Raw genomic sequence first — 18,670 nt, 5'->3', positions numbered from 1 at the left:
AAATCGTGCTCTGGCGGCGCAGCAGCAGCAGGAGGCCCCATTAGCTAAAGTGGTGCTTCAGGTTAAGAACGGACCTCCAGAATGAATTAAGTGCTTTGGGATGAGAACAGAAATTGAGTGGTGGCAGCAGGAGGCCCCATTAGCTGAAGTGGTACCTCAGGTTAAGAACAGATTCAGGTTAAGAACGGACCTCCGGAACGAATTCAGTTCTTGCCTGCAGGGTTCTTGCTGCAAATCTAAAGCAATCAACACCTTCTTCTTTCTCCACCTACAACCACATCCTCCCACAACAAGACCATTATGTAGAAGAAGCCGTCTCCAGTATTAACAACAGGGATTGTCTATTTCACTGTTAACATGTGCTAACCACTGTGGCCTATGGCCTTTCTGCCTGTCCACCAAAGGTTTCTGACTCATTTGTTCCACTGCAAACAGCATCTCCACTGCTTTTGCATATTTCGTGGTCAAGGTGTTTATCACACAGGTTTCCATTTCATGTTTAGCCTTCTGCTAAGGAGCATATCCTCCCCCTTTATTTATTTGAATTTTTAAAATAAGAAAATGTTCAAGAAATTACAAAGTTTAGGTCTCCTTGGCTCCTTTGGGAGGAAGAATGGGATATGAATTAAGTATATAAATAAACAATCTAAAATGTCAACATAATTATGCCAAGATGCTCATATAAATAATTCTCTTAAGTCTGTTAGGTAAAGGTAAAGGGACCCCTGACAGTTAAGTCCAGTCGTGAACGACTCTGGGGTTGCGGCGCTCATCTCGCTTTACTGGCCGAGGGAGCCGGCGTACAACTTCCGGGTCATGTGGCCAGCATGACTAAGCCGCTTCTGGCGAACCAGAGCAGCGCACGGAAACGCCGTTTACCTTCCCGCCGGAGCAGTACCTATTTATCTACTTGCACTTTGACATGCTTTTGAACTGCTAGGTTGGCAGGATCAGGAACCGAGCAATGGGAGCTCACCCTGTCACAGGGATTCGAACCACCAACCTTCTGATCAGCAAGTCCTAGGCTCTGTGGTTTAACCCAAAGCGCCACCCACGTCCCCTTAAGTCTGTTATTAACGCGTAAATAATGACTATATGTAAGTTGCATATTTCCTTCCCTTCTTTTTTTTTTTTTTTTGCAAAATATTACTTTAATTACTTTAACCATTTCCCCTATTTTTATTCGGCAAGCCAGCATTTTATGGCTCAATTGGTTATTAATCAGTCTTTTAGACCACAGTAGCTATCAGCTGTATTTATACTGAATCTTGCATTACTTTCTATGGGAAAGCGCACCTTGGTTTTGGAACACTTTGGTTTTGGAACGGACTTCCGGAACAGATTAAGTTTGAGAACCAAGGTACCACTTTACTTTGCTTTTCCAAGGAATCTGGGTAAAAGCTGAACCCAGTAGAAGTAATCTGAGCCTTGAAAAGCACAGAGGGCTGAAGAAAAAGCCACCCTCATCACCTTATGTCCAAGAAGGTAGTGATTGGTGGTGATGGTGGGGCTTAGAGGCTTTGTGGCCACCAGGGGGAAAGGGGGCACCCCCATACTGGGGGCCCCTGCTCTAAGAAGATGCTTCACTCAGGAATGGGCTTTCAGCACTAGAATTAAGCTCCAAGTCCTTCCACATACAAAAACAATTTCTATTTTTTCTCCCACATTTTTCACCACAGAGCCTGATTTTTAGAAAGCACGCACACGCACACACACATCCCTTTTTTGCTGCTGTTCTCGTCAAACAGTTGGGAGACAGGATCCCTTGGAGATCTATCTAAAGCCCTGCCAGGAAATCCAGATCCACCTCCTCGCTGCTCGTGTTTGTTCCTCTTGGTGATTCTAGCTGCACAAGACTTGGGTTGCCCTCTGAAAATTTAAATGAAAAAAATGTCAGCCCCGCATTCAAAGAGGTGTGATTAACACTTCCTGATCTTGGATTGCCTTGGTCAGGCTGGTTTGCACGCCACTGCTTGCAGACATTTCCCCTTGTTACGGAGAGCTTAGCGGACCCATGCACCGCTTCCAGGATGGCTGAGGACATACTTTATGCTGATATAAAGTTCGCTTCTCAGACAGGCTCTTCAAGCCTGCACAGCCCATCTCAACAACCTGGTGAGTGCTAGTGTCACCTGATTGCTTTTAAACATTGGTGGTTGTCTTTGGGACATGGGACTAGAAAGTAGGCACTTGGAACTTTCACCAGGATGGTCATTTGGGCTCTGCTTGGACCCCCATGTACCTGTGCCATTTCTTTATGGCTGCGATCACGCAAAATAATTGGTGCAAGTGTGCGGGAAAATTGCCCCGGCATATGGGAGGAATAGAATCCTGTATGAAAGGTTGCATCTAAGCAACAAACAGTTGCTCTAAGTTCTGCTTTAGGGCAAATTCATTGAAATCAAGGAACCTAAATTAGATTCAGGTAGGTAGCCGTGTTGGTCTGACGCAGTAGAAATATATAAAAATAAAAAATTGTCTAGTAGCACCTTAGAGACCAACTAAGTTTGTTCTTGGTATGAGCTTTTGTGTGCATGCACACTTCTTCAGGTATCCTAAATTAGTTATGTCCCTTAACTTCCATAAACATGAACTGGTCTGCTTTGAGTAGGAATAGCATTCAATGCAACCCACAGAAACTGAAGGGTGTATATGAACTGCGCCTTCGGTTGAAGTAGCAATGCATGCAGCTGTATTTTTGTGGGATAGAGGGAAGGATGAATGATGTGCAAAGGCTGGGGGTGTGTGCAAGTGAAATGTCAATCTTTGTTAGTAACTGCCTTGGAAAACGAGAGAATTCCACACGTATCTGCTTATCAACATAGATCAACTTATGCTGACAAAATTATCTCAGTTTAACACTTGGAATTCAGCGCACAAGCAGTGTTTGGAGCTCATACCATCTAAATGCTTTAGATTAAGGCAGTCTATGGCCCCTTCAATGTCTTGTTTTTGGCACTTGCTAAAAACTTTTTTATTTCAGCAAGCATACCCAGGCATGTAGTTTTATCATGTAAGTTCACGCCATGTAATTGTTTTAAATTTGCTTGTTTTATTTATATTTTGATTCAAAAAGATGTGTTTTAATGCTTGCCTTTACTGGTATTTTAATGTATATTTTAGATTGTTTTTGTGAACTGCTTAGAGGCTTTCTATTATATAAGCACTAATAAAATAAATCAGAACAAATAAAAATGGGGTGTTTTTATTTTTAAAAAGAAAAGCAACTGTGATCTCTGGTTATTGTGTTGCTAATATTTCTGCTTACATCTATAGAGCAGCACATTTGGTGACTATTTGGCATATTGGTGTGGTAATAAATTCATACGGGGGGAAAGTGTGGTATGGGGAACATTGCTTATGGGTGGGAATTTTGGCTTTCCCACACATCATACCACTGCCTTTTTCCTCATTCTGCAATCAGTTGGAGGCAAGCTCACTTAACACTGTATAAACACATCCTCCAATTTCAGGGGTCAGCAACCTTTTCCAGCCGTGGGCCAATCCACCGTCCCTCAGACCATGTGGTGGGCTGGATTATATTTTGAAATGAAAAAAAAAAAAGAACGAATTCCTACGCCCCACAAATAACCCAGAGATGCATTTTAAATAAAAGCACACATTCTACTTGTGTAAAAACACCAGGCAGTCTCCACAAATAACCCAGAGATACATTTTAAATAAAAGGACACATTCTACTCATGTTAAAACATGCTGATTCCTGGACCGTTCGCAGGCCGGATTTAGAAGGTGATTGGGCCGCATCCGGCCCATGGGGCTTAGGCTGCCTACCCCTGTCCAATTTCATAAATTAATCGTCACTCTTTATAGCTGCTCCCCAGCATTCCCATTGGAAACAGATAATTCTGTGGACGTCATGCATTGGGAATGTCATCCTCGTGATAGCTGTGATAGTCTTGGGTGAGTATGAAAGTATGTTTATAAGTAGCTGTGCTTTTATTGGGAAAAAAGTACAGTGGTACCTCGGGTTACATACATTTCAGGTTACATACGCTTCAGTTTACAGACTCTGCTGACCCAGAAATATTACCTCGGGTTAAGAACTTTGCTTCAGGATGAAAACAGAAATCGTGCAGCGGCAGCAGGAGGCCCCATTAGCTAAAGTGGTACCTCAGGTTAAGAACAGTTTCAGGTTCCTAATGTTTTTTATTATGAAATGACCACAGCATTTTTTGACCTTCAGAATGGGACTCCTCATCACATCAAAACTGCACATTTGTTTTCTGCTTTAAGACAGTTTCCAAGAAGTTGGTTAGAAATCAGGTTCCTGATTAAAGGAAGGCATGGACTTCTTGGTATGCTAGTATGCTAGTTTCTGAGACCTAATGTGACAGGAAGTCAATGTAGCCTGCAACTGACTCTGATAAAACCAATACATTTCCAAGTAGCCTTGATCTGTGGTGGGCTTAACTAACCACATGATGCAAAAAATTCAAAGCCTCCTGCACACATTCTAATTCTCTTTTGAAACCCTGACCAATTTTATGCATGAATGTGGGACGAATCATAATGTGTGTTTTTAAAAAAATCTAAGACATTTGCCACATATGGTATTTAATCAAGGTGGCTGGAGACATTTTGGGAAATCATTGAAAAGTGAATAAATATTGAAAATCATTAGTGGGGCACAATGTTTAATTGTGTCCAAAATCCAGTTTTCAAGGCTCAGTAATTGAACAGTGGGAAGATTATAAATTGTTTCTACTCAAGGGTATTGTGAAGAAATAGTGGTTTTCACTTGGGCTAACAACATTTTCAAAATCTTCATTCAGAACGTAAATTTAAATTCTAAATTGTAGTAGATGTTTCAAAATCCTACTCCAGTCATATTAATCATTAACTCAAGAAAATATTTATCTTTGTAATTATCATCAAATGTTCTGAGCCGCTCAGCTTTTAATATTCATATACAAGAACCAGTGTGCCTCTCCATGGCCACTGTTGCTGGCCTCCTCCCTTGGGCAGCTTGTAGAGGCTGCTGGAGAGCAGGTGAGGGGAGGTCGTGTCCACTGAGGCCCAGCCCTGCATGGCGTGCCAGATCTGAGGTGCGGGAGAGTGAGAAATGTCCCCATTTGCATCTGAGGAATTTTCCTGATGAAAATAGGGACATAATATTCAATCATCATCATCATCTTACTTTTATTATTTATATCCCTCCCATCTGACTGGGTTGCCCCAGCCATTCTGGGCAGCTACCGACATATATTAAAACATAATAAAACATTAAACATCGAGGAACTTTCCCATACAGGGCTGCCTTTGGATGTCTTCTAAAGGTTGCATAGTTACTTATCTCCTTGGCTTGGTGGATGGAATAACTCCACACCCTCCAACATTTCTCCAATGAAAATAGAGACGTCCTAAGAAAAAGTGGGACATTCAGGGATCAAATCAGAAACCGGGATGGCTTCTGTAAATCTGAGACTGTCCCTGGGCAATACAGTGCTACCTCTGGTTACAAACTTAATTCATTCTGGAGGTCCATTCTTAACCTGAATCTGTTCTTAACCTGAGGTACCACTTTAGCTAATGGGGCCTCCCGCTGCCACTGTGCGATTTCCGTTCTCATCCTGAGGTAAAGTTCTTAACCCGAGGTAGTATTTCTGGGTTAGCGGAGTCTGTAACCCGAAGTGTTTGTGACCCGAGGTGTTTGTAACCCGAGGTACCACTGTAGGGGCAATTGGAGGGTCTGCTATCAGCAACCATTGGGGTAACAGGATCCTTGCTGGTGGAATGACATTTCCCTCACCTCAGGGCTCCTCCACATTTTACTCTAAATTGGGCGTGAATCCTCAATTTACTTCAGATTGAGTCACTGTAGTCCCCACATGTGTGCATTAGGCTTTGTAAAATGGTTTGAACCAGCTCTTTTGTGTTGATACTGATTTCCAATTCCTCGTTTTGATCTGGGCTATGTCTTCTTGTTTCCAGCTCTTTATTTGTTAATAACCCTTAAACACCCACCCACCCATGGAAGTATGCTGTCTCTCTGTGTCTCTGTTTGGTGCTGTGAACAATATTTCAGTGACTTACGCTGATATCAAAGTGCAGCAACTGTCAAAATCTGAGGCATGGTGCTGTTTACCATTGCAGGCCTGTTTAGCATTTGCCCCTTGGCAGGGCCAGCTCAAAACATCTTGCCAATAGAGGCAAAATGCTTCAGATCCGGGTCCCCTGCCCAGCCCCATCACTGCAACTGCACCCGTGCTGCAAGAGTGCAGTGGTGAAGGTGCAGTGGCAGGGTGAGGGCAACAGGGCTGCGTTGGCAGTGTGGGTGAAGCCCCTCAGGGCTGGGAGCAGCACAAAGGTGGGGATGGGGTAGGGGACAGATCCATCACCTGAAGCAAATGGCTTCACCTCGCCTCATGCATGGGCCACCCCTGCTGCTTGGTAACAGCTTCTGAAAGGAGACAGAGAGATTATCATACTTTTGTTTTTTTAAAAAATACTTATTATCATTGTTTTTTTTATGGGGGGGGGATGCAGGGATACTAATACCCTAAACATTTTGTGAATCTTTGTACTTTTGTCCATTTACTGTATTTATTTTCCCCAATTTGAACTATAAAATGGTGGTTAAATATAAGCACTGCTTATTATTAAACGTTTTCTTAGTTTACAAAAGTACCTGTGTTGCCTCTTTTAATGTTTTTAGACAAGACTTGGACCAGGTAAATTCATTTTAAACTATGTCAGTGAAGCAACGTATTCGGTTTAGCTGTCAGTTGGGAGTAGACTGAAAGGCGAGGAGAAATAATGCCAGTTGGGAAAGTCAGTGAGGGAGGGAGGGAGGTGTGAGGCAAACACATCCCAAAGCTGAGGTGAAAATGGGTATCTGAGGCCCGAATAATAAGCTGTTCTTTCCCATTAAGTTAATAATGGTTTGCTGGTGAATATTAGAAGGGAGCTGGGGGCTGTGTTAGGCCAAGTTGCTGCCGCAGATAAAATTTAACAGAATTTAACAGAAAAAATGGCAGAAGTGTGTCACCTCTGCTCATCCTGTATACAGTCATACCTCGGGTTGAAATAGCTTTGGGATGAATATTTTCGGGTTGCACTCCGCAGCGACCTGGAAGTAACGGAGCGCGTTAAGAGAGTCTGTGTACTGGTCCAGTAAACGCTTCCGCTGCGCAACCAGCAACAGTTCTCTTTGCACAGCATTAATTAAGTCCAGTGCAGAGATTCTTGTTGCAGTACAAGCTTCAGAGTCTCAGCAGCAAAGAAATAACGACACAGGGAAGCCTGTCTTTCCAAAGACAGGTTTATTGCAGAAAGATAACAGAAACACCTCCGGAGCTTTCAGACATTTTTGCTTCACGCCCCACAGGCAGAGAAAACAAACACTCTTTATATACTGAGCAACATAACAACTTAACGAGCTTGACTACTTAAAGTCACATGACATTGCTAACTTGCCAGCGTCTTAGGTTTCACACCCTAACACCCCTTCTCGCTGGCAATACAAAAACAAAATTACTTCAGACCCATTTCTTCACAAAAGTTTTCATGCCGCTGAAACCCAAGCGGTTTTGTAAAACCATCAGCTTGATTTTCATGACTGGGACAGTAATTTAATTTAACAATTCCTGCTTTTACCATTTGACAAACATTTTGAAAGCGGATATCCAAATGTTTTGTACGACCTTTAAACTGCCCATTTTGTGCTAACTTAAGACACGGTTGATTATCACCCCATACAGTGATTGGAGTGATGGCCTTTTCATACATCTCTTGTGCCAAGCATTTGTAAAATTCTAGATCTCTACATAACTCAGATAAGGCACAGAACTCTGCTTCTGTTGACGACAAAGCAATCAGGTTCTGTTTCTTGGATCTCCACCCAATCAGAGAGTTACCAAATTTTATTACACAGCCAGACACTGATTTTCTATCCTTTAAATTTGCCCAATCACTATCTGCCCAACAAGTAATCTGTGCTTGTCCTTCAGAAGATAATTCAAGGCAAAAATCTTTGGTGTATTGTAAATATCTTAACACTCTTTGAATTCCTTTCCATGCATTTACACTAGGTTTTGAAGCTTCTCTGCTGAGTAAGTTAACAGCGTAAGCAATGTCTGGTCTACTCCATTGCGAAAGATGAAGTAAGCTTCCCAGTGCTGACTGAAAGACTTCAGCACGCTTGAATTCAGCACTATCCTTGAACTCATTGTCTTTTACAAAACCCATTTCCATTGGTGTTCTAACACCTGCACACTCTGTCATGCCAAACTTTTTCAACATTTGCAATATCTTGCCTTTTTGATTCAGTAGGAAACTGCCATTTTTGGTCCTATCTATCTGAACACCAAGAACACTTTACATCACCAAGATTCTTAACTTTGAAGTGTTTATTTAACTCTTTGGCTAGTTTTTTTACTTGTTCTTGCGTCTTTGAAGTATAAATCAGGTCATCTACATAAACAAGCAAAGATTCTTGAGCATCTCCTGAACCTCTGAAATATAAGCAATTGTCAGCCTTGCTCCTGCTAAAACCAATGCCTACCAAAACGTCATTCAAACACTCATTCCAATTATGAGCAGATTGCTTGAGTCCATAAATAGATTTATGTAGTTTCCATACCTGATTTGATTTACCAACTTTCAATCCTGGCGGTAGCTCCATATAGAGCTCTTCAGCCAAGTCTGAATGAAGATAAGCTGTAGAGAGATCAAATTGATTCACTTTGAACCCTTTCTGAGCAGCAACTGCTAATAGTGCCCGAAGGGTTTCACTCCTTGAAGTGGGTGCATAGACTTCGGAATAATGTAACCCCTCTCTTTGCGTAAAACCTCGAGCTACAAGCCTTGCTTTGTACTCTGGTTTCCCCATCGCTGTTGTCTTTATCCTGTACACCCCCCTACAACTTACTGCCTTGGTACCTTCTGGCAGTTTGGTGATGGAAAACACACCCAGTTCTTTCATAGAATTCAACTCTTTTTGCATGGCCTCACGCCACCTACTGGCCTCCTCCTGGGGTAATTGCTCAACCTCCTCAAAACTTTCAGGTTCGCAATTTGCCAAACCAGCCCAAACACTAATAGCTTGGTACCTTTCAGGAGGTATACCTTTGTTGGCACGCTTGGAACGCCTTAACAGTTCCTGTGATGTTCCTTCAGTTTCCCCTTCTGACCCAGAATCACTAGTCGTCACCTGTTTGTCACTAGTAGTTGAAGAACTTTCTGATTCTGACTTTACACGTCTCTCTTGCTGTACGGGTGAACTTTTAGAGCTAGAAGATTCTGACTTTACAGACTTGGGTGAACTAGGCGATTTCTCACCCTCGTCCTCAGACTCAAATTCCTCAGCCTGTTCTGGAACTAATACCTGCCCTGGGGCCTGAGTTTCATTGTTACTGTTCACCACATCAAATAGTATGTCAGGATTTCCATGAATTTTATTCCAACCATCCACTTCTGCTGATTGTGATTTTTGTTTGATTGCCTTCTACATTCACAAATCTCCAACCTTTTGTGTTTGCTTGATAACCACAGAAAAACATTTCTTTAGATCTAGGATCGCCTTTCCTACGTTGTGCCCTAGGCACCAGCACATAAGCACGACATCCAAAAACTCTTAGATGATCAATTTTTGGTTTTTTCCCAAATAGCATGAAGTAAGGAGTGTTGCCTACTGTGCTATTGTACACTCTGTTAAAAGTATAATTCGCATACAGTGCAGCCTCAGCCCAAAAACACTGTGGAAGTCCAGAATCAAACAGCAAAGCAGCAATGGCTTCCTGTAATGTTCGAAATTTTCTTTCGGCAACTGCATTCTCCTGTGGTGAATAGGGATTGGTAAGTCTATGAACTATACCTTTCCTTTTTAACCACGTCTCCAGCGTGTGGTTCACATATTCCCCACCACGATCTGATTGTATTTTACGCACCCTGGTGTCAAATTGACATTCGACTTCTTCAATCCAATCCATCAGGATGGAAGCTGCTTGTGATTTTTCTTTCAGAAAGAAAACCCAACTAGCCCTTGAAAAATCATCCACCAAAATTTGCATAAATCTCGCACCTCCAAGCGATTTGACTGGCATAGGGCCACACACGTCTGTGTGCACAAGTTCAAAGGGTTTCTTGCTTACTCTATCAGATCTAGGATAGTTACATGTCTTAACCTTAGCATGTTTACAAGCACAACAATCCAGAAAATTTGGACAGGGTTTAATCTTACACTCCTCAGCTAAATCTGGCATCATGCTTACATACTTAAAGCATATATGAGCTAACCTTCGGTGTAGTAGATGTGCACAACCTGTATGAGGAGCCTTATTTACACACTTAGCTTGCACTTCACCTGTTGAACATCTACCTGCTGGTAACTGCTCTTCATCCAAAACAAAAAGCCCATCCTCACAGGGAATTTTAACAAGCTCCTTCCCCTGTTTCGAAATGGTGCACACATCATTTTCAAACTCAACCTTAAAACCACTTTTTACCAGGCATGACACACTCAAAAGTCCATTCTTCATTCCTGGAAGAACGAAAACAGGAAGGTTAGTTTGCAAACAATTAACATAAATTGTGCCTTTAAGGTTCATTTCTCGTTTACTATTGTCTGCTATAGTCACAGTTTTTGCAACTGGCAATGTCTTGCAGTTCATCAAGCTGCCACTAGATGTCGCTGGAACTAAACTGTGACTTGCTCCACTGTCAATGATCCACTTCAAGGTTTGTTGGCTCCTTTTAGGACTCTGTTGTGCTGCCATTGCAGATAGTCCCTTATCAGCACCTGCTCCCCCTCTGGATCGTTGATTCTTGTAGTTCTCACGTTGTCTTCCCCTGTAGCTCTGGAAACTGACCTTGGACTGTTGAAATTCCTGTTGCTTTTCTGGACACTTTGCTATCAAATGAAACCTGCTGCCACATCGAAAACATGACTTGCTGGCCATAGCAGACACTTGTGAGGCTTCCTTACAGCTCTGCCTGCTAGTTCCCCCACGCTGGGAATTATCTGAACATCCAACCCTTGGGGTATTTGAATTATCAATATGTTTTCGATGATGTTGATATTCTTGCTCACACAATCTACCAGTCACATAATTCATATTCAGCTGGTCTTCTGGCAAAACTTGTAAAGTTAGTACTAAGTTTTCAAACCCTGCATGCAGACTGCTAAGCAAAGTATAAACTTTAATATTTTCAGGAAAATTCACACCTAGAGATGACAGTCGGTTGAAATACTCAGTCATCTGTGACGTGTGTTCAACCACACTATCCTCTGGCTTCAGTTTCAATTCATACAAAGCACGTATAATGTTCACCTTCTCTCCAGGCGTGGCTCTATGGTGAATTCACCTAAGAGCTTCCCAAATTTCAAATGCAGACCTTAAATTTTCCACATGACGTAATTGGGAATCGTCTATCGATACCATCAACATGCATCTAGCTTTAGTGTCCATTTTATCATGTTCCCTGTTCTGAGCATGTGCAGCAGCCTGTTGCTCTGCTGTGGCATCTGCTGCAACAGTCACAAACGGCTTTCGCCTCTGGACATAGTCAGCCCACACTTCCTTGGCTTCCAACCAGACTTGAGCCCTCTTAGACCACTGCACGTAATTAGCAGAGTTCAACTTTGTAAAGTGAACCTGGAAATTTTCCACTGCCATTCTTGGGGTCGGCTGCTACTCCCTCTGTGTGCCCTTGCTTCTCTTTCCCCTTGGGATTTGTTTTACTCACTTTTCAGACGCCTCCAGCCTCCTCTGAAGCCTTTAAGAGCTGGATTTACGACCAAGCCGGTCTTCTCTCATCCGAAAGCTGCTTTCACTTTCTCTGCACACAATACAGCTGTAGAAACGTAGAAGGAGCCATAACCTAAGAGAGTCTGTGTACTGGTCCAGTAAACGCTTCCGCTGCGCAACCAGCAACAGTTCTCTTTGCAGAGCATTAATTAAGTCCAGTGCAGAGATTCTTGTTGCAGTACAAGCTTCAGAGTCTCAGCAGCAAAGAAATAACGACACAGGGAAGCCTGTCTTTCCAAAGACAGGTTTATTGCAGAAAGATAACAGAAACACCTCCGGAGCTTTCAGACATTTTTGCTTCACGCCCCACAGGCAGAGAAAACAAACACTCTTTATATACTGAGCAACATAACAACTTAATGAGCTTGACTACTTAAAGTCACATGACATTGCTAACTTGCCAGTGTCTTAGGTTTCACACCCTAACACGCGTTACTTCCGGGTTTCGCCATTCAGCATGTGCAGAAGCTCAAAATGATGTAACGCGCATGCGCAGAAGCGGCGAAACGTGAGTCTTACATTTACTTCAGGTATCCAGAGGTACCACTGTATTTGTAAATAAATGCAACTATTACAAAAACGCTGTAAGCCTGAAGGCACCTTCTTCCAAAGGAAGCTGAAATTAGGGAAGCACTGAACCTTTTGATCTTCTCAGTGCTTGGGGGAATACAGTGCAAAAAAGAGAAATATCTCACAGATTCCAAGAACGACAGGTTTTTCTTTTTTTTTTTTTGCAGTATGCTTAAATTGCAAAGGACTCTTCCTTTTTCCTGGCATCTGTGAGGTATTTTTTTGCACCTCATTCTTGGATGCTTCCTGGTTTTGTGGTTTTCGGAGTAATAGGGCAATTGCAACAATATATTCTGTTTTGAAAGGAAATAGCTTCAAAATCTTTCTGTCCTTAAAAATGCTGATAGAAATCCCATTGCCACATATTTTTGTCTAAAGAAAGCAGGGACACCCTAATGTTTGCATAGGAGGAATTTGGGCAGGTGTGTTTACTTACATCCCTGCATGATAATGTTTCTCCCAAATTCCCTCCTCTGCACAATGAGTAAATATACAAGTATCCTGGTCTCTTTTGCAGCTTGTCTTCATTATCTTATCATATCAATCTTCTTCTCCCCATTCCTTGGCCTCCATAATTTGAATTTGTGCCTTAACATTATGTCCATTCATTTTAATGACTTTATTTGTTTTGTGGGGGCAGCTTTGCAGCTGGAACCTGAAAAGGAAAAAAATGTGCTGAACAATGGTGGATGCAATGCCTCAACAGACAAGTTTCAGGCTTTCCTAAGACTCAACTTCTGCAATCAAAATCAGAATAGGTCCTCAGGTAGAATTGATATATTGTACTGCTGTCTCTTTTAAGCATAGCAATTGTATGTAAGAACTTGCTTTCAGTTCACATCTATGTTGTTTTGAGGCATAAAAGCTTCTGCAAAGAACCTCATTCATTGTGGGTGAATCATAGACTTATAGAATTGTAGAGCTGGGGGGAACCCCAACAGTCTCCTTGCAATGCAGGAATCTCAGCTAAAGCATCCATGGCAGATGGCCATCCAGCCTCTGCTTATAAACCTCCAGGGAAGGAGAGTCCACAACCTCCCAGGGGAGACCGTTCCACTGTCAAACAGTTTCTACTGTTGTTTTTCCAGATATTTAGTCAGAGTCTCTTTCCTTGTAACTTGAATCCATGGTTTCAGGTCCAACCCTACTGAGCAGGAAAAAAACAGGCTTGCTCCATCTCCTGTGTGGCAGCACACATTCCAGCTTGTCAAAATCCTTCTTAAATTGTGGCACCTAGAATTGGACACATGACTCCAGGTGGTGTTCTCATAGCTTGGTGGTAGAGTCCCAGATTCCATACCTGGTGTCTCAAACTGCTGCTGGTCAGTGTAGACAAAATTTGAGCTAGAGGAACCCAATGATCTCCCTAAGAATAGGGCTGCTCCCTATGGTCCTGAATTATCAAGCATCAGTGGTTTCATTCTAGAGCTAACTTCACACTCAACTCCGGCCATTGCCTTTCTCACTAAGAGCCAGGTGAGGGAAGGGAGACCCACACATTTGCCCTCTGGCGCAAATCCACTTCCTTTGTTATACCAAGGACAGTATTTAAGGCTTTTAACTCACCTGGTTGGTTAATATGGAATCCTCCATTAGATTTTAACCTTTTCTGGATCCAGGACCCCAGGAATTAGAAGGGATTCAGGTATAATGGAGACTGACAGCCCCCCCAACCCACCTCACCACAATATTGTCAACACGGAGCTACCATGAGACAGACTGTGGAGACCAACTTGGACATGTAAGGCTGCAATTTATCTTGTAAACTCCATCTCCACCTCTAGAGGGCTCCAGTCTCCTCTCTCTGAACTCATTCAGATGGAAAAACTAGGCGAGTAATAAACTTGCATTTGTGATGGCATGATATGAGAGATCTGTTCAGTGGTACCTCAGGTTAAGTACTTAATTCATTCCAGAGGTCTGTTCTTAACCTGAAACTGTTCTGAAGCACCACTTTAGCTAATGGGGCCTCCCACTGCCACCGCGCCGCTGGAGCACAATTTCTGTTCTCATCCTGAACAAAGTTCTTAACCCGAGGTACTATTTCTGGGTTAGCGGAGTCTGTAACCTGAAGCGTATGTAACCTGAAGCGTATGTAACCCAAGGTACCACTGTATTTTTATCTCTGTATCTTTTTATACTCAAAAGGATTTTGAGTGTGCAGGGAGGATTGAATTTGATCATGACTATATAAGAAGCTTTAAAGGGGGCCAATCTGAATCAAGCTGCACGCCTGTTTCCCACAAAAATCACCTCCCCACCTGACAGCTATTGTCTCGCCTCCCCCCCCCATTCTCCCCTAAAAAGCACCTTCTGGCTCAAACAGAGGGCATGTTTTTGGGTGGGAAGCCAGCACTGAGACCTGGTGCAAACGGAGAGCGTAATCTGGATCAGGGCTCTTCCTTCAAAAGAACTGTGGCAAATGTATGTACACTAAAAAAACAAACAAAAGGGGGGAGTGAATAACATAAAAAGTTGTTGGACCCCAACTTTGAGGAGTTTCAAAGAGCACCTTGCAAACCATCAATTTACTGGACAACAATTTACGAGATACTGCGTGCTTACCGTTGCAGAGCACATACGTTTTTCACAATCGAAATGGAGGCCCAGTCATAATCATTAAGTGTCTTTCCTTCCACAGATAATTCTCCTTGCAAAGTGTGCCCTTTGCAATGGCAGCTCCACAGGGACAAGTGCTACTGGCCATCAGACTATATGAAAACCTGGGATGAGAGCCAACATGACTGTTCAACAAGGGATTCTCAACTGCTGGTCATCCAAGACAAGGAGGAGCTGGTAAGGAGACAATTACATATTTCAGGCAATACATTCCCGTGCAGGTTAATTCTGAGGGAAGCCTGAGTCCAGCTGAGCTTAACTCTAGCTTAGTAGCTCTGCAATGATATCATGCTTTGTGACTTGAGAAGCATGTGGAGTTAAGGACCTTGTTTAGTGCTTCATCCCATTCCCCCCCATGGCCAGTTCATCAGTGTCTAGAGAAGGTCTTAGGGAGCTTGACTAATGAGAACCAAAGCAGAAGTTGCAAGCAAATCCCTGTAACTGTAGCCCAAGTCCTCTTTTTATTTAGAAAGACTCTTTAGGAAGTTGAGGTTGGTTGTGGAGCAGTGGGAGAGGAGGAGCTGGTGTTCCCTTTGTTTCCCCCCCATTCCACATGGCCTTTCAGAGGCTTTTCCCCATGGATGCTTTAAAGCGTGTTTGGAGGCTTTTTCAATGGTGTTCCCCCTATATGCAATTTCACAGTTCCTTGCAACGTAACCCCTGTGTAAATGGGGAGGCCTGCATTATAAATGCAGCTTTGATTACTGTTCTTGGTGAATGTTTTGTTATAGTTACTATCAACTTTCACATTTTATTACTTTATATTATTTTAATGTAAGCTTTATTCTGAATTTATCAACTTGGAAACAATTTAATATACATATATTTAAAAATACATTCTCTCTCATACAGGATTTCATAAAAAACATTACAAAAAATGCAGTACACTGGATTGGGCTCTCACTATTAAAATTGGAGAAGAAATGGATGTGGATTACAGGCTCCCAGCTTGATCAGAGTCTGTGAGTTGTTATTGTTTTTAATCAAAGGGGAAAAAAAAGGACAATTTTTAGAGCTAAGATTACCTTTTTGCACTGGTTCCAATTAAGTTGCCAGTATTCTCATGTAGAGAGAGGGGTAGGTAGGGACTGATATTAGAGATGTTGCCAAATTTCACATTTAATTTGCACTGAACATTTAAGCAAGTGCTTCTCTTGCCTGTTTATAAGCTAAAGTTTTAGTGGGCTAACAGAAAATTTGTAAAATATATTTTTCGCTTCTTCTATTGGCTGCCAAGAAGATTCCCTCAGTTGGCTCCTTAGAAATTGGGAAAAGATCTGGGATGGCAAGTTTCCATTCCATGAAGACATGGGCGTATTTTTATTTTTATTCACTGGCCACTTCACTCCCCACTCATGGTCTCAACTGAAGTGCCCCCCTTGCTGCACAGCACTGGTTCCTGGGGGGAAGGAAAGATCCTAAGGGCATGAATGGAACATTTCCCCCTGTTTATAAGTGCTGCATGGAACCACAGTAGCAAGGAGTGGATGAGTAACCTTTCCCACTTCACTCACAATCTCAATCACTTGCCCAGAGTGGCTGGGAAGGCCCAGCATTGATAATACAAGGAATTCTGGAGGCTGTTGTGGAGAGACTTGCACAGAGCAGCTGGTGAGGTTTTTGAAAAAATGCAAAGTGAAAGTATAGCAGAAATTCCTCACGCTCCTTGTCATAATCAGTGGGAAAACCCCTTCTGCATGGAATAATAATAATAATAATAATAATAATAATAATAATAATAATTTATTATTTATACCCCGCCCATCTGGCTGGGCCTTCCCAGCCACTCTGGGCGGCTTCCATAAAAACCAAAAATACAGTAAAATCACACGTTAAAAACTTCCCTGAACAGGGCTGCCTTAAGATGTCTTCTGAATGTCAGGTAGTTGTTTATCGCTTTGACATCTGCTGGAAGGGTGTTCCACAGGGCGGGCGCCACTACCGAGAAGGCCCTCTGCCTGGTTCCCTGTAACTTGACTTCTCGCAGTGAGGGAACTGCCAGAAGGCCCTCGGCGCTGGACCTCAGTGTCTGGGTAGAACGATGGGGGTGGAGACGCTCCTTCAGGTATACTGGACCGAGGCCGTTTAGGGCTTTAAAGGTCAGCACCAACACTTTGAATTGTGCTCGGAAACGTACTGGGAGCCAATGTAGGTCTTTCAAGACCAGTGTTATATGGTCTCGGCGGCGGAATTATTTTTTAAAAACCTCACCCTGTTTCTATTTTCAGGGGTTTCTTTTACTCTTAACACACACAAATGGTGAAAAAGAGCTGGCCAAAAATATTGGCCTGCCTTAGAGGAAAATCAGAGGAGAAAGGGAGAAGTGGAAGGTTATTGGCAGTTAATGATGGGTGCCCCCCCACATCCCATTTAATTTGGGGTGGCCAACTGACCAGTTTGGGTTTGTTTAATGTAGTTGGGATGGCAAGTTTCCATTCCATAAAGGCAAAGTGAAAGTATAGTAGAAAATCCTCATGCTCCTTGTCATAATTAGTGGGAAAACCCCTTCTGCATGGAATTCTTTTTTAAAAACCTCACCCTCTTTCTATTTTCAGGGGTTTCTTTCACTCTTAGCACACACAAATGGTAAAAAAAGAGCTGGCCAAAAATATTGCCCTTTCCCTTGAGGAAAATCAGAGAAGAGAAAAGAAAGGGAGAACCGGAAGGTTATTGGCAGTTAATGATGGTTGCCCCCCACCCTAGCATCCCACTTAATTTGGGGAGGGCAACTGACCAATTTGGGGTTGTTTAGTGTAGTTGGGGTGAGTCACAGTCTAATAGGGAATGTTGCACACCTATTGTCTCTGGGAAAGTGCTGAGGTCCAAATATGGATAAGCAAGCCAACTCCTGCGCTTAAGTTCCTATATCTGCCCTATTGCCCCCAATTCACTCTTCCTAGGTGGCAAATTGGTAGGTCATTTTGATTCAGAGGTGTAGCGTGGGGGTGCCATGGCCCCGAATGCAATTTTGAGAGGGGGTGCAAACAAGCGCCCCACAGTGGATCCTTCATTGGAGCCTGGCTGTGCGCCAGAAGGAGCTGTGTGTTGGTTGAGGCACTTGTGCCTGACCCAGGGGAGGAGAGCAGGTGAGTGGGCTGCTGGGGCAGGAAAAGGGGGAGATGGTGCTGCTCCCACTATCAAGCTAAGCGTGACTTTCTTCACCCTCTCCACTTTGATGATACTCATCCATGTTTGGAGGATTCAAATGCACTGCAACCAGCTTATTGTACATTTTGGGAACACTCATTCTTTCTGTTAAGAACATGAAAAATAGTTGTAACAGACTTCAGTCCTGATATTCAGATGTATCTTTTTCTTCCACAGATTTCCAGAACCAAACTATGCTGAAGGAAACTCTTGTGCTGCAATAAAATATAAAGTCACCCCTGAACACTGCAGTGCTATATATCGGTGGATTTGCCAGAAAGACCCTCTCCTACTTGATATTTTAGTTTAATAAATGCAATAATTATATGGTTTTTGTTATTTGCCAAGAACACACAATAAAAATGTCATTGAGTGACTAAGAAGATTATGTAAAGGTATTATTCTGTTGTCATCAAAATACCTCTTTGTGAAATCCAGAGGCAGTACACCTAACATGGAATTCTAAGTCAATTTATTTTGGCTACTAAAAGATTGGTTTTAAGTCATGATTGAGGATCAGCTGTATAATCTGACACTGCAAAATAATAGTAAAAGGTAAAGGGACC

General features: G+C 42.6%; 1 protein-coding gene across 5 annotated transcripts; it reads left to right on the top strand.

Moving 5' to 3' along the window:
* Positions 1-1,866: 1,866 nt before the first annotated feature.
* On the top strand, positions 1,867-18,645 carry LOC309337209 (killer cell lectin-like receptor subfamily B member 1C). Of its 5 annotated transcripts, XM_081853953.1 has the most exons (6): positions 1,867-2,115; positions 3,832-3,921; positions 12,979-13,104; positions 14,980-15,134; positions 15,810-15,919; positions 18,282-18,645. In XM_081853953.1, exons 1-6 carry the CDS (start codon positions 2,031-2,033, stop codon positions 18,412-18,414), a joined length of 699 nt encoding a protein of 232 aa, XP_081710079.1. In that variant the 5' UTR covers positions 1,867-2,030; the 3' UTR covers positions 18,415-18,645. The 5 variants fall into 5 exon arrangements, with proteins under 5 accessions (XP_081710079.1, XP_081710081.1, XP_081710080.1 ...); XM_081853955.1 differs by lacking the exons at positions 1,867-2,115; positions 3,832-3,921 and adding an exon at positions 4,860-5,010; XM_081853954.1 differs by lacking the exons at positions 1,867-2,115; positions 3,832-3,921 and adding an exon at positions 5,738-6,263.
* The last annotated feature ends 25 nt before the right edge of the window (positions 18,646-18,670 follow it).

Source organism: Podarcis erhardii, assembly GCF_964252035.2.
Source record: "Podarcis erhardii genome assembly, chromosome: 2".
NCBI lineage: Eukaryota > Metazoa > Chordata > Lepidosauria > Squamata > Lacertidae > Podarcis > Podarcis erhardii.
The sequence above is the reverse complement of the archived record's forward strand: the minus strand, read 5'-3'. Positions and strand labels throughout refer to the sequence as shown.